At 39.0% G+C, this 15,058-nt stretch overlaps 1 protein-coding gene across 2 annotated transcripts in view; it reads right to left on the reverse strand.

Moving 5' to 3' along the window:
• Nucleotides 1–1,458: 1,458 nt before the first annotated feature.
• FAM240B (family with sequence similarity 240 member B) overlaps nucleotides 1,459–15,058 on the reverse strand; it is a 68,605-nt gene continuing 55,005 nt past the window's right edge. For both annotated transcript variants that reach the window (XM_043453800.1, XM_043453801.1), the window contains 2 exons: nucleotides 11,896–12,041; nucleotides 1,459–2,140 (listed from right to left, as the gene is read on the reverse strand). In XM_043453800.1, coding sequence (XP_043309735.1) covers nucleotides 2,047–2,140; nucleotides 11,896–12,041 — 240 coding nt within the window. In that variant the 3' untranslated portion in view covers nucleotides 1,459–2,046. The remainder of the gene's footprint in view (nucleotides 2,141–11,895; nucleotides 12,042–15,058) is intronic.

The following is a 15,058-nucleotide window of genomic DNA, read 5'->3' on the forward strand; positions in this document are numbered from 1 at the left end:
TCAGACATGACTGAGCGACTGAACTTAAAAACTGTAATAAAATCATATCAGCATGTATATTTATGTACCTCTATAAAATTAGACACACATATATATGTATACACAAAATTCAAAAAAATTATAAATGCAAATCTAATCTGTTCATTTCACTACCTGTCAAGGTCTTTCTAATTCCCTGTGGATCAATACAGAATCTTTAGCTTGGGCTCCAGAGGTCCCTGCTCACATCTCCACCCTCCTATAAAATAGTTGCCCTCTTCATCCTGGGTTATAGACACATATTTCCCAGTTCATCACTTCCCAGGACCCTCAGTCCTCCTCTACCCTGCAGTCCTACTGCTCCTCTTTAGTTCTTCTTTCATGCTGTTTCTTTTCTTCTGCATGACTCTTACTCATTTTTATAGGCCTCAGCTTAAACATCAGTGTCTCAAGGGGCTTTCTCTGACCCTCCGATGTGGTTAGGTATTCTGATATTTATTCCCATGGCTCTCTGTCCTTACTAAATTTTCATTTTATTATTAGCCTCTTTCCCCAAACTTTGCTCAAATTTTCCCAGCTGTAATTTACAGCTTATTAGTTGTATCTGGGCCTCCTGATAGCTCAGTCGGTAAAGAATCCGCCTGCAAGGCAGGAGATCCTGGGTTGGGAAGATCTGCTGGAGAAGGGATAGGCTACCCACTCCAGTATTCTTGGGCTTCCCTTGTGGCTCAGCTAGTAAAGAATCCGCCTGCAATGTGGGACACCTGGGTTCAATCCCTGGGTTGGGACGATCCCCTTGAGAAGAGAAAGGCGACCCACTCCAGTATTCTGGCCTAAAGAATTCCATGGACTCTATAGTCCATGGGGCTGCAGAGTCAGACACAACTGAGTGACTTTTACTTCACTTAGTCATATCTGAATTGGATAAGAGCCTATAGCAAGGATTTGAGCATGTACTCTGGATCTCATAACTGAGGGATTGTGGAATCACCTCTCTAGCCCTCTTGCCACCCTGTGACCCCCTTAGCCATAGGATCTCTTTTAGTTCTGCAGTGGCAGAAGTTTATGCCACCCCATAGCATCTGTGAGTGCTGTGATACCCTCCCCAACACCGTGCGTGTCATTCTCTGGGTCCCTCTGGCCATCTGGGCTCTTTGGCTGGCTGGGGCTTTTCACACTGCTCTTGTTCGCAGTGAGGAATCCCTGGGTAGAGGACTGGAGGAGCCCTAGTTCCTGTGACTGACAGAATCCCTCCTGATCTGTGACCATGATCATGTCTGGGCCCAAGAGGAGGCTTCCATGAAAGTGACTTTAAATTCCCAAATGTGTCTAAAGGCAGCTGGAGCTGACACTTGCTAGAGCATCAGAGAACTAATCATGACAGGCATGAGGGAGTTAACACAGGACACACACCATTGAGGACACAACAACCAAGTTTATTAACATTATCCTGCTTTCACTGCATGCTTCTACTTAAAAGTTTATAAAAATTTGTATGAGGAGAAAATAATTTAGTTCAGTTCATTTTCAAACCATAATGTTAAAAATTATTCTTTTTATAAGAATAATTTCTTTAGCTTTCTTTCTGTTAGTAGTAGCATTTCTGTCTTCATTTAAAAAAGGGGGAGGGGGTGGGGACAGGAAAAAAGATTGTATGACTCTGTTTTTCCAGAATAATTAGGGAAGCCAGGTTCCCAAACAGTAATTGCCCCTGGTAAGCTTGAATAAAATATTCAGATTTCAAAATGAGAAGAAAATGTGGAAATAAAGTACATTACGTGGATCTTTGAAACTTGGAAGTGCTAATTCCAAGAGATTTTTATATTAGATACCCCAAGCTTCATATCCCATTGGCGGTCATCCTGTCCTCTGTGACAGGGAGGATTGAGATGGATAAAGAGTCCCATTAGCACTAGGGGAGGTTTCACATGTAAATCCCTTCACAAATGGGAGAGCAAATAAAGAGTGTCCTGCTGAGTAAGTCAACATAACTTGGGTGTTAGTTTTTCTCCTAGAAAAGTGCCCTTGGTGGTTTGTTATCTTTGAAGTGGATGAAGCCGGAAGCTCTCAGCCCACAGTGTTTTCCTGCTTTTCCTTTCCATCAGGATTGTCCAACATCCTCAGCCTTTTCTCCAGTCTCTGCTTCCATTCTTCTCTGAGCCTGAGGAGAAGAAACAATATTCATGGTTATTGCATTTGTTTCCACATCTGCTGGTCCAGTGAAGTTTATTTTCTTCTGAAGAATATTTTTAAGAGAAACAAATTTTTTTTTTTTTACAAATTAATGAAGAAAATAATAAGAGTAATGAACAGTCTATGAATGCGTAGTTTTCTCCAAAATTTACTCCTTCCAAAATCCATATGTGGATTCAGTGTAATATCAATCAAAATCCCAGCAGGAATTTTCTGTAGCTATAAACAAGCTGATTCTAAATTTTATATGGAAAGGCAAGAGAAGTTGATTAGCAAAACAATTTTAAAGTAGAAGAAAGTTGGAGGATATATACTATGTGACTTACGAGGCTTAAAATAAAGCTACCATCATCAAGACAGTGTAGCATCAGGGAAGGAACAAACGGATCATAGAACACAATAGAGAGTATAGATATAAATACACACAAACACAGACAATTGATTTTTGATCAGCGACAAAGACAACTCAATGGAGGAAGAATGTGTGAGCGCTGAGTCACTCAGTTACGTCCACCTCTTTGTGACCCCATGGACTGTAGCCCACCAGGCTCTGTTCATGGGATTTTCCCAGCAATAATACTGGAGTGGGTTGTCATTTCCTCCTCCAAGGGATCTTCCCAACCCAAGGATCAAACTCACATCTCCTGCATTGGCAGGCAGGTTCTTTACCACTGAGCCACCTGGCACGAAGGATAGCTTTTGAAAAAATGGTACTGGAACATTATACATCCATATTAAAAACAACATGGCCCTTGACCCACACTCCACATCTTATACAAAATTAACTAAAAATGGATCATAGACTTGAAGGTAAGTGAGACTAAGGCTTCAACAACAAAGCCAAAAAAACAATATCTTCATGATCTTGGTTGGGATCAGGGAAAAATTCTTATATACAACACAAAAAAGCATGATTCATAAAAGAAGAGAAAATTTGGGACTTTATCAAAATTAAAACATTTGCTCTGTGAAAGATACTGTGAAGAGAATAAAAGACAAGCCATTAACAATATTTGCACTTAACATGTCTGATAAGAGACTTGTTTCTAGACAATATAATATTTCAAACTCAATAATAAGAAAATAATATAATGGATAAAATATTTGAACGGCCATTTTTCTAAAGAAGTTATATGAGTGGCAAATAAACCCATAAGACATACTCAACATAATTAGGATGAGTGGCAAATAAACAGATAAAAGATGCTCAATATAATTAGGAAAATACAAATTAAAACCATGATGAGGTATCACTCACTTGACAGAAAGACCAAAACAAAAACAAAGCCAATTCTGTCTCTCTACACCTCCCGTGGCAAAACTAAAATTCAACCTTCACCCACCAAACCAAAAAAACCTTCACAAAAAAACTCACACCAAGCATTAGTCAAGATTCTGAGTAATTGGAATTTTCTTACATTGTTATTAAAATGCAAAATGGTGCAGTCAGTTTGTAAAACAGTTTCTTACACAGTTAACCGTATGTTAACCATATGACCCAGTAATCTCAATCCTGAGAGTTTACTCAAGACAAATAGAAATTTATGTTCACATAGAAATCTGTATGTAAATGTTTATAGCACTTTATTTATAGTCACCAAAACCTGGAAATAACCTAAGTGTACTTCAGTGGGGGAGTGGATCACCAAGTTATGATACATTCCTACACAGAAAAGTACTCATCAATGAGAAGGAATGGATACACACAATTGATACACACTAGAAGAAGAAATCCCAAGTACATTGTGCTCAATGAAAAGAACCAGGCATAAAAGACTACATACTGTATAATTCATTTATGACATTCTGGAAAAGGCAAAACTATAGTGAAGTAGAATAGATCAGTGGTTGCTGTGGACTGAAAATTGGCACAGAGGTTGACCCAAAGCAGAAGCATAAGGGGATTTTTTCAGAGTGATGGAATTATTCTATATTTTGACTGTGGTGATTATGTGATTCTGAGCATTTGCCAGACTCATAGATCTGTATACAAAAAGAAAAGAAATGCAGACATATAAATCAATTAAGAAAAAGAAAGTCTATAATCTAACAGGCACAAGCTATACATATATAAATATAGTTTCCTTAGAAAAAAAATCCAGCTAGTTCCTATGCACATGAAAAGATCTCAACTAATGTGATGTGAAGTTTTTTTTTTTACATGTAAAACAAAAATTTTCTAATTTAAATACAACCAAATGTAAAAAATCAAGTGTGTTTCTTTAGGTTTACTTGATAGAAATTTCTATAAATTGTATTTTATATTGTAAAGTATTATATCACTGTACATTTAAACATGGAACTTCATAGCTTTGTTACATGGAGTAGAATAAACATCTACAGACAGTTAAAAAAAAAAAATCCAGCTAGTTCCTATGTATATGAAAAGATCTCAACCCAATGGAAAAAAAAAAAAAAATCTCAACCAAACTTGTAATTAATTAAAATCAGTTTAAAACAGTGAGATGCCATTTTCACCTGTTAGATTAAAAGTGATTAAAAGTTTGACAACACAGAGAATGAGTGACAGTAAAATTTGGCATTCCCACGCTTGAGTGGAAGTTTAAACTAAAACAACCTCTTTGCAAGACAAGAGAGCAATAGTTGTCAATATTTTAAACATTCATCCTTTGACAAAACATCTTAATTTCTATGAACTTATCCCATAATATTATCCATGTATGAAAAATGTATGTATAACTATTATTGCAACATTAACTGAAAAGTCCCAAAATGAAAAACAACTTAAACGTCCTTCAAGGTGATTGGTTAAATTGATTGTCACGTCATTACAGTAGAAAACATTAAAGAAGAACTGAAAATGTTAATATAGAAAAACTTTCAAGATAGAGTAAGTTAACAAAGGAAGTTGCAGAATAGTGAAGATTGTATAGGTCCCATTTTGCATAGAAATATAGCACACATATTTAGTTGCTTATTAAAAGGAAAGTTTTGGGGAGACATATGTGAGAAATTGTTGATGGCTATTTCCTCTGGAGAGCATGTCAAGGAGCCTAACTGAGAAGGACACTGGTTTTCCAAGGTATACAATTGGTTAGTTTCTTAAGTTGGATAAATGCTTTTATTCATTTACTAGGGCAGCCATAAAGAAATAACACAGATTGTTTGGCTTAAACAACAGACATTTATTGTCTCATAGTTTTAGAGGATGGAAGCTTGAGATGGAGGTGTCAGCAGGTTTGATTTCTCCCAAGGCCTCTTTCCTTTGCATGCAGGTGGCCTTCTTAATCCATCCTCACATGGCCTTTTCTCTGTGTTTGTGCATTCTTGGTGTCCCTTTGTGTATCAAACCTCTTCTTATCAGAACAACAGTTAGATTGGGCTGGGAATTACCATAAAAGGCCTCATTTCAACTCTCATCTTTTTTAAAGGCCCTATCTCCAAATACAGTCACGTTCTGACGTAGGACTGGGGGTTAGGACTTCCACATACAAATTTGCAGGGTGGGAGGCACAATTCATAACAATGCTAAAGCAGTGCACGATTATTATGGATAAATGAGAATATATAGTAAAGAATAAAGAAAACTTGGATTCAGCTTTACTTTTCAGTCTTGTAAATAATGCTAAAATGAATATGACAATATGTAATACTCTTTCTATATACTAGTCTACTTTCATTGAAGAGATTCCCAGAGGTGAATAACGAGAGGGTGTAATTTTTTTTAATTTGTTTTTATTTTTGACTGCACTGGGTCATCATTGCTATGCTCAGGCTTTCTCTGGTTGTGTCTAGCAGGGGCTACTGTCTAGTCTCATTGCAGTGGTCTCTCTTGTCGCAGAGCATAGACTCTAAGGCATGCAGGCTTCTATAGTTGTAGGGTGCGGGCTCAGTAGTTGTGAAAGCATGTGAAATCTTCCCAGACCAGGGATCAAACCCATGGTCCCCTGTATTGGCAGGGAGATTCTTAACCATTGGACCACCAGGGAAGTCTGAGGGTATAAATATTTTGAAAGCTCTAGGCATCAATTACCAAACTGTCTCCAGGAAACTTCTTACTTAAAAGTCTGCTCAATTATGGGCTCAAGAGAGAATGGAAAGAATTTGGAATGTTGGCCTGTTGGTTGGTGGTAGTTGTTGCTTAAGCACATTAGCAACCAAGGATTGAAAGTTGAAATATTGAGAGAATTAGGGACATGGGGGAATACTGTAAAGACATTGGTTATCATCCTCATTCTGCTTCAGCTTTAAATAGAATGAATGACACAAAGATATAATTTTCCAGTTTGAAAGGGGAGATAAAACTTGTAACTGATGCTTTTCCATTAGTGGGCATGTGATGGCTGGATGGCATCACCGACTCGATGGGCATGAGTTTGAGTAAACTCCGGGAGTTGGTGATGGACAGGGAGGCCAGGCGTGCTGCGATTCATGGGGTCACAAAGAATCGGACACGACTGAGCGACTGAACTGAACTGAACTGAACTGACCTTACACATGGACTTCCCTGGTAATTCAGTTGGTAAAGAATCCACCTGCAATGCAGGAGACCCCAGTCTCATTCCTGGATCAGGAAGATCCCCTGGAGAGGGTTGCCATTTCCTTATCAAAGGGATCTCCCCAACCCAGGGATTGAAACTGTGTCTCTAGAGTCTTCTGCATTGGCAGTCAGATTCTTTACCACTGTGCCACCTGTGAAGCCCTAGTATCATGTAGGTTCATCATTAATTAAAGGGGTTTTAACTTTTCCTTTGTGTGGTGAGCATGAAAATGTGTTGCTCAGAGATCCAGCTGGCCAACTGCCTGTTTTTGTAAATAAACTTTTATCAGAATATAGCCCTGCCCATTTGTTGACATACTGTCCGTGACTACTTTCACACAGTAGCAGAATTGAATAGTTGCAACACAAGAGCATATGACCCAGAAAGCTGAAAATATTAAGCATTTATTGTTTGTCTGGTTTCATCAAATCATAGCTGAATTGCAATCACAGGTGGACTATAGACACAAAGGTTAGCAAATGCCAATAGAAAGATGCTATGAGAATCTGTTAGCTATATGAAATGTGTAATAAAAAGCATTGCATGTTTTCTTATGGTTTGTAAAGATTTGTGTTGTACATCTTTTTCTCAGTAAAATTTATAATAAACTATGTACATATAAGTGTATATATATCAGTTCAGTTCAGTTCAGTTGCTCAGTCATGTCCAGCTCTTTGCGACCCCATGGACTGCAGCACACCAGGCTTCCCTATCCATCACCAACCCCCAGAGTTTACCCAAACTCATGTCCATTGAGTCGGTGATGCCATCCAACAATTTCATCGTCTGTCATCCCCTTCTTCTCCTGCCTTCAATCATTCCCAGCAATAGGGTCTTTTCAAATGACTCAGCTCTTCGCATGAGGTGGCCAAAGTATTGGAGTTTCAGCTTCAGCATCAGACCTTCCAATGAATATTCAGGACTGATTTCCTTTAGGATGAACTGGTTGGATCTCCTTGCAGTCCAAGGGACTCTCAAGAGTCTTCTCCAACACCACGGTTCAAAGCATCGATTCTTCGGCGCTCACCTTTCTTTATGGTCTAACTCTTACATCCATACATGACCACTGGAAAACCACAGCTTTGACTAGACGGACCTTTGTTGGCAAAGTAATGTCTCTGCTTTTTAATATGCTGTCTAAGTTGGCCATAACTTTCCTTCCAAGGAGTAAGGTCTTTTAATTTCATGGCTGCAATCACCATCTGCAGTGATTTTGGAGCCAAGAAAAATAAAGTAATGGAAATAAAAACAAAAATAAATAAATGGCACCTAATTAAACTTAAAAGCCTTTTCACTATGAAGGAAACTATAAGCAAGGTGAAAAGACAACTCTCATAATGGGAGAAAATAATAGCAAATGAAACAAATGCCAAAGAACTAATTTCCAAAATATACAAGCAGCTCATGAAGCTCAATACCAGAAAAACAAACAAAAGCTTTGACTAGACAGACCTTTGTTGGCAAAGTGATGTTTCTGCTTCATAATATGCTATCTAGGTTGGTCATAACTTTTCTTCCAAGGAGCAAGTGTCTTTTAATTTCATGGCTGCAGTCACTATCTGCAGTGATTTTGAAGCCCCCCAAAATAAAGTCTGTCACTGTTTCCATTGTTTCCCCATCTATTTGCCATGAAGTGATGGGACCAGACGCCATGGTCCTAGTTTTCTGAATGTTGAGTGTGTGTGTGTGTATATACATATACTCCACAGAGAAGTAGTTGTTAAATATTTACCAGCACAACATAACTTGCTTCCCATTTTTCTCTCACAGGAGTGTCCCCCAGTAAATCTCATACTCATCTAACTTCATCTTGCCCTCTGCTTCTTGGAGTACCCAAATGAACACATTTGGAATGATGAATTTATTATAGGAACAGAATTTAGGAATCTGGGGTTTATGACACATTTATTCACTTTTTATAGTAGCTATATCACTATATATTACCAGGTGGATGATAGACGCCACTATCCACCTAAATCCACATTAAATCCTGTTTTATGAGTATTTATACTGTTAACTTCCCCCTTCTGGTCACTATCTTTCATTACTGTGCTGCTTCTCTTAATCTTCGTGCTCTCAGTAATTTGGTGAATGGCAGTATGTATATGGACCTTTTAGTCTGTAGTAAGAAAGGTCAATATGAAAAAGATAATACTTAAAAAAAAATACTTAAAAATACTTAAAAAAAAGTCAGATACAGTAGAAGAATAATTAAACAGACATTAAAGCTTGAAGAGAACTTTTTTCCCTTAAGCCTAGAAATATTGACCTCACTTTTCAAATGGAGACCAAATAATACCTACTATTTATTGTTCTAGATCCATATGATTTGTGGAGGAGTTGTAATTAATATCTAGGAATACAAATTCTGCTTGATTAGTATGGGTTTTGACTAGAAAGCAGGGTTTGGTGAGGAGGGTGGTGAATCTTAAACTAGAATCCTAAGAATCAGAGATCAGTTGGGCATATAATTAGTGTTTTTCTATCACATGCTTGCTAGGCCCAAAAAAATGTGTCAGTTTGGGTCCTCCAAGAAGCATAATTGAAGGAATTACCTATGGAAAATAAAGCAGGGGCTGGGGGGTGGGGTGAGGAAAGAAGAAATGATTGGGTAGGAAGAACCCAAAACCACAGCATAGTTGACATAACTGATAAGCAGGAATCAAAACAAAGGAAGGTGAATGGTCTTGGGGTGAGGACTAATAAACACCTCTTGTTACACAAGTCAACCAGATTTAATGTATATTGACATTGTGAGTTCTGATAAATTCTGAAGAAGAATTTTGAAGGTCATACTTATTACCTTAAAACATTATTTTTTTCATATAAGTATTATACAGTTACTCAAATATAGTTTCAGCCTGGTTATTTAGAGTTAGAGGTTCATGTAAGTTATCATCTAAATTGAGATACTTTGGAAAATAAAAAAGAGCATAATACATGATGATAACAAAATGATATACATACATCTGGACTGTCCCAACACACTAGGAGATTTGCTCATTATTCCCACAGCACGCTTGACTTCTCTCAGATTGCTTCAACAGTTATTTCAAACCCGTTTTCTACTTCTCCAGGGGACTGACACCTGCTATTGCTTCTTTGTAGCCAGACTCAGAGAGAGTAAGAGGATTTCTAGTTCTGAGACCATCCACTTTGCCTTGTGATCTCATCTCCAGGACCTCTTCAACTCACATGTGTTCCCAGGGTAAATGGATTCCCCACAGCTCTGGCTGCATGCCTCTCCATCAGTGAACCCATAGGCATGAGCTAATAAGTATGTCCATGGTAAAACACCTATTTCCACTCTACCCAGATTTGGCACAAGGTCTTGCTGGTTAGCTTAGCTTGGCAACAGAAGGCATTATTGGCTCTGGCATTGGTGAAAATTTTTGAGATTTTCTTTTTTTAGATTTTTGTCTTCTACCACTCATTTAGAACATTTCTTGATTGCACAGTGGCTTGCATTTGCCACTTTTTTTAATGGAGGGTAAAAGTTTTTTTAAAGTGTGTGTTTGTCACTTACATATATGCATTTTGGAAAGTCATAACCCAGGGGGCTGAAATAAGAACCCAAGTGTTTATTGCCATTCATTGGTCTGGTCAAGTGTATTCTGGAAGATAATTTTCTAGGACAAAGTTTCAAACTGTATGGTTACATTAGCAATATATAAACAAATATTCTGACATTTGATTTTGATTTCTCTGGGTACTGAGAGGCTATTTCCCCTTAGGAGCTGACGAAGGGTTTTAAGAAGTTAATGTTGGTGCAACACAATACATGTGAATTATATGTGTTTTTAGCTCAGCATACTCAGAAACATGGAGGCACATGCCTCATTGTCCCTCAGAACACAGATGCCATTACACTTGTGAATGAGCATCTTAGCAAACAGACAGCGTGGCTGGGCTATTCCCATTTCAGTGATGGAGAACTCAGACAGTCCCTGAAAAGCTGAGCTGATCTGTCTGCTCCAAGGCACTACACATGTGAGGGCAAGTGCTGGCCGTCTTAGTCAGAGCAATGTTGACACCTGTGACACATGTCTTCTCACACAAATAAATGTTCCCCTCTCAGCAGACTCTTTAGCTAAAACAAGTTCAACTGCCAGTGAAGGGAAGACCATATTATCCTCCCCACCCCAGATCTTAATATGTAGGATCTCAAAGGTGGGATCTTTCACACTTATACACATCTGTTGATCTAACTCTGAAATTCAGTGTGACCTTGTGTCCTGGGGATTGCAACAGAGGCAGGGTGAGGAAGAGATTTTTTCAGTTCATTAAGATATAAATAACAGAAACTCAATTTTGTTTATACCAAAAAAGCTTGTTCATATCTATATCATTGGTTCTCAATCAGGGGTGACTTTGTCCTCCAGGGGACATATGGCAATGTTGGAAGATAATTTTTGTTGTCACAATGGGGGAAAGGAATCCTACCAGCATCTAATGTTTTAAGGGATACTGCTAAACTTCTTACAAAGCACAGGACAGCCACTCCACTAACAAAGAATTATAAGGCCCTAAATGTCAGTAATGCTAAAAGGTTGAGAAATCCTGATATAGATGGTGGCATGAGTAGATGAATAAATCATGTCTGTAATTTTCTCTATTTTATGATATTTTGACATCTTAGAAAGCTCGATGGCCACAGAAAGGCTGCCCTTCCCAGGGCTAGCCCTCTCTTTTGCATGTCAACCAATCCTGTGTCTATGGCCCCTACCACCTCCTTATCTCTCTATCATACATAAAGCCATATTTCTTCTGCCCTATACCATCCCAGGGCCAGGACAAGCACAAGACAACTAGAGACCACCCATAAATCCCAAAACCCCTGGGCATTACTCAAACTAGCCAATCCTAAGCTGTTTACTCTGCCTTGACTTGTCTTTTCCTTGGAAACACCAATAAAGGCTCTGACTTAGACTTACCCCTTGCTTTCATCTTCTGTCACCTGGCCAAAACCCGGTGCTTCCCCTGTGGCACTGAATGGCATGCAGCGATACTCTCTCTGAAAGCTGTGACTATAATAAACACCTTCCTTCTAAGCCTTATTCTCCTTTTGATTTGTGGCTTTCACTGACCTAACAATATCGCATCCAACATTTCCATAATGAGGACAGTAGGTAATGAAAATAATTCAGCTTCTCCATCTTCACATCTGGTATATTTCTGGGGAAATCTCCCTTGTAAAACAGTGAAAAAACAATTCACATACTTTCTCAGGGCACTCCTTCCCTGACGATCTTCCTCCAGTTCCCGGTAACAGGTCTGTTTGCTAATTTCCTTCTCCCAGAAGCTTTTGAGCTCATGACAGGTTTCACAGCAGAAGACTTCCCGACGAATGTATTGATTGTTCATCCTCTAAAAATAAAAAGAAAACAAATCCAAGTACTTCAAATAAAGTCACTCTAATTTTGGAATGATGAAAGATGTTTGAATCCATATACTGCTATTTACAGATTTTGTGAACCCATGGATTAAAGCCCTCCAGGCTCCTCTGCCCATGGAATTATCCAGGCAAGAATACTGGAGTGGGTAGCCATTCCCTTCTCCAGGGGATCTTCCTAACCCAGAGATAGAACTCAGATCTCCTGCACAGCAGGCAGATTCTTTACCATCTGGTCCACCAGGGAAGCCCTGGTTGCCTAAATATGTGTTGTTGTTGTTTTTTATTCTCCTTAAATCAGTTTTAGTATGTTACTAATTTTGTCATTAAATAAAGTAAAAAATTTGATACTAGTTCATCTCATATTTGTGAGAGTCATGAGTTTAACTTAAAAAATTATCTTTTAACAGTTATTTCCTAACTCTGTGTGTGTGTGTGTTTGTAGAACGAGATGGTATGTGCAAAGCTCTAGATGCAAAGCATGGCAAATAGCAGGCACCCAACAAATGTTATGCTCTTTCCATTCTTCCTCACAGAATAAAAATAACATCTACCATTTACAGATATCAAAGGAACATTTCATGCAAAGATGGTCACAATAAAGCACAGAATGGTAAGGACCTAACAGAAGCAGGAGAGGTTAAGAAGAGGTGGCACAAATACACAGAAGAACTATACAAAAAAATTCTTCATGACCCAGATAACCACCATGGTGTGATCACTCACCTAGAGCCAGACATTCTGGGATGTGAAATCAAGTGGGCTTTAGGAAGCATTACCATGAACAAAGCTAATAAAAGTGATGGAATTCCAGCTGAGCTATTTCAAATCCTAAAAGATGATGCGGTTAAAGCGCTGCACTCAATATGCCACAAATTTGGAAAACTCAGCAGTGGCCACAGGACTGGGAAAAGTCAGTTTTCATTCCAATCCCAAAGAAGGACAATACCAATTAATGTTCAAATTACCACACAATTGCACTCATTTCATATACAATAACAAGGTAGTGCTCAAAATTCTCCAAGCTAGATTTCAACAGTGCATGAACTGAGAAATTTCAGTTCAAGCTGGATTTAGAAAAGACAAGGGAACCCAGAGATCAAATTGCCAACATCTGTTGGATCATAGAAAAAGCAAGAGAATTTCAGGAAAACACCTACTTCCACTTCATTGACTATGCTAAAGCCTTTGACTGTGCGGATCAAAACAAACTGTGAAAAATTCTAAAGGAAATAGGAATACCAGACCACCTTATCTGCCTCCTGTGAAACCTGTATGCAGGCCCAGAAGCAACTGTTAGAACCGGACATGGAACAACAGACTGGTTCAGAATTGGGAAAGGAGTACATCAAGGCATATATTGTCACCCTGCTTATTTAACTTATATGCAGAGTACATCATGTGAAATGCTGGGCTGGATGAAGCACAGGCTGAAATCAAGATTGCTGGGAGAAATATTAATAACCTCAGATATGCAGATGATACCACCCCTATGGCAGAAATTGAAGAGGAACTAAAGAGCTTACTCCTTGGAAGGAAAGTTATGACCAACCTAGATAGCATATTAAAAAGCAGAGACATTACTTTGCCAACAAAGGTCCATCTAGTCAAGGCTATGGTTTTTCCAGTGGTCATATATGGATGTGAGAGTTGGACTGTGAAGAAAGCTGAGCGCCGAAAAATTGATGCTTTTGAACTGTGGTGTTGGAGAAGACTCTTGAGAGTTCCTTGGACTGCAAGGAGATCCAAGCAGTCCATCCTAAAGGAGATTAGTCCTGGGTGTTCATTGGAAGGACTGATGCTGAAGCTGAAACTCCAATACTTTGGCCACCTCATGTGAAGAGCTGACTCATTGGAAAAGATTCTGATGCTGGGAGGGATTGAAGGCAGGAGGAGAAGGGGATGACAGAGGATGAGATGGCTGGATGGCATCACCGACTCGATGGACATGAGCTTGAGTAAACTCCGGGAGTTGGTGATGGACAGAGAGGCCTGGCATGCTGCGATTCATGGAGTCGCAGAGTCGGACATGACTGAGCGACTGAATTGAACTGAAAGAGCCTCCTGATGAAGGTGAAAGAGGAGAGTGAAAAAGCTGGTTTAAAACTCAACATTTAAAAAACTAAGATCATGGCATCCAGTCCCATCACTTCATGGCAAAGAGATGGGAAAACAATGGAAACAGTGACAGACTTTATTTTCTTGGGCTCTAAAATCACTGCAGATGGTGACTGCAGCCATGAAATTAAAAGACGTTTTCTCCTTGGAAGAAAAATTATGACCAACCTAGACAGCAGAGACATTAATTAAAAATATTAAAAAGCAGAGACATTACTTTGCCAGCAAAGGTCCATATAGTCAAAGCTATGGTTTTTCCAGTAGTCATGTATGGATGTGAGAGTAGAACCATACAGAAGGCTGAGTGCCAAAGAATTGATACTTTTGAACTGAGGTGTTGGAGAAGACTCTTGAGAGCCTCTTGGACTGCAAGGAGATCAAACCAGTCAGTCCTAAAGGAAATCAACCCTGAATATTCATTGGAAGGACTGATGCTGAAGCTGAAACTTCAATACTTTGGCCAACTGATGCGAAGAGCCAACTCAATTAGAAAAGACCGTGATACTGGGAAAGATTGAAGGTGGGAGGAGAAGGGGACAACAGAGGACGAGATGTTGGATGGCATCCCTGACTCAATGGACATGAGTTTGAGCAAGATCTGGGAGATGGTGAAAGACATGGAAGCCTGGCATGCTGCAGTCCACGAGGTCGCAAAGAGTCAGACAGGACTGAGCGACTGAACAACTACAATTTATTGAGCATATAGTATAATAGGCATTTCTTACACATTGTCCCATTTGATCCTCACAACAGTTCAGACAGAGGGATGTATAAATGTCTTAAACTCTCTCAGTTTCTTCATGAGTTCTTCATGGTTCAGATGAAGAAACTGAGAGACAGAATTTGCCTATAGCCTCATAACTGAACATGAAGG

Source organism: Cervus canadensis, chromosome 30, assembly GCF_019320065.1.
Source record: "Cervus canadensis isolate Bull #8, Minnesota chromosome 30, ASM1932006v1, whole genome shotgun sequence".
Classification (NCBI taxonomy): Eukaryota; Metazoa; Chordata; class Mammalia; order Artiodactyla; family Cervidae; genus Cervus; species Cervus canadensis.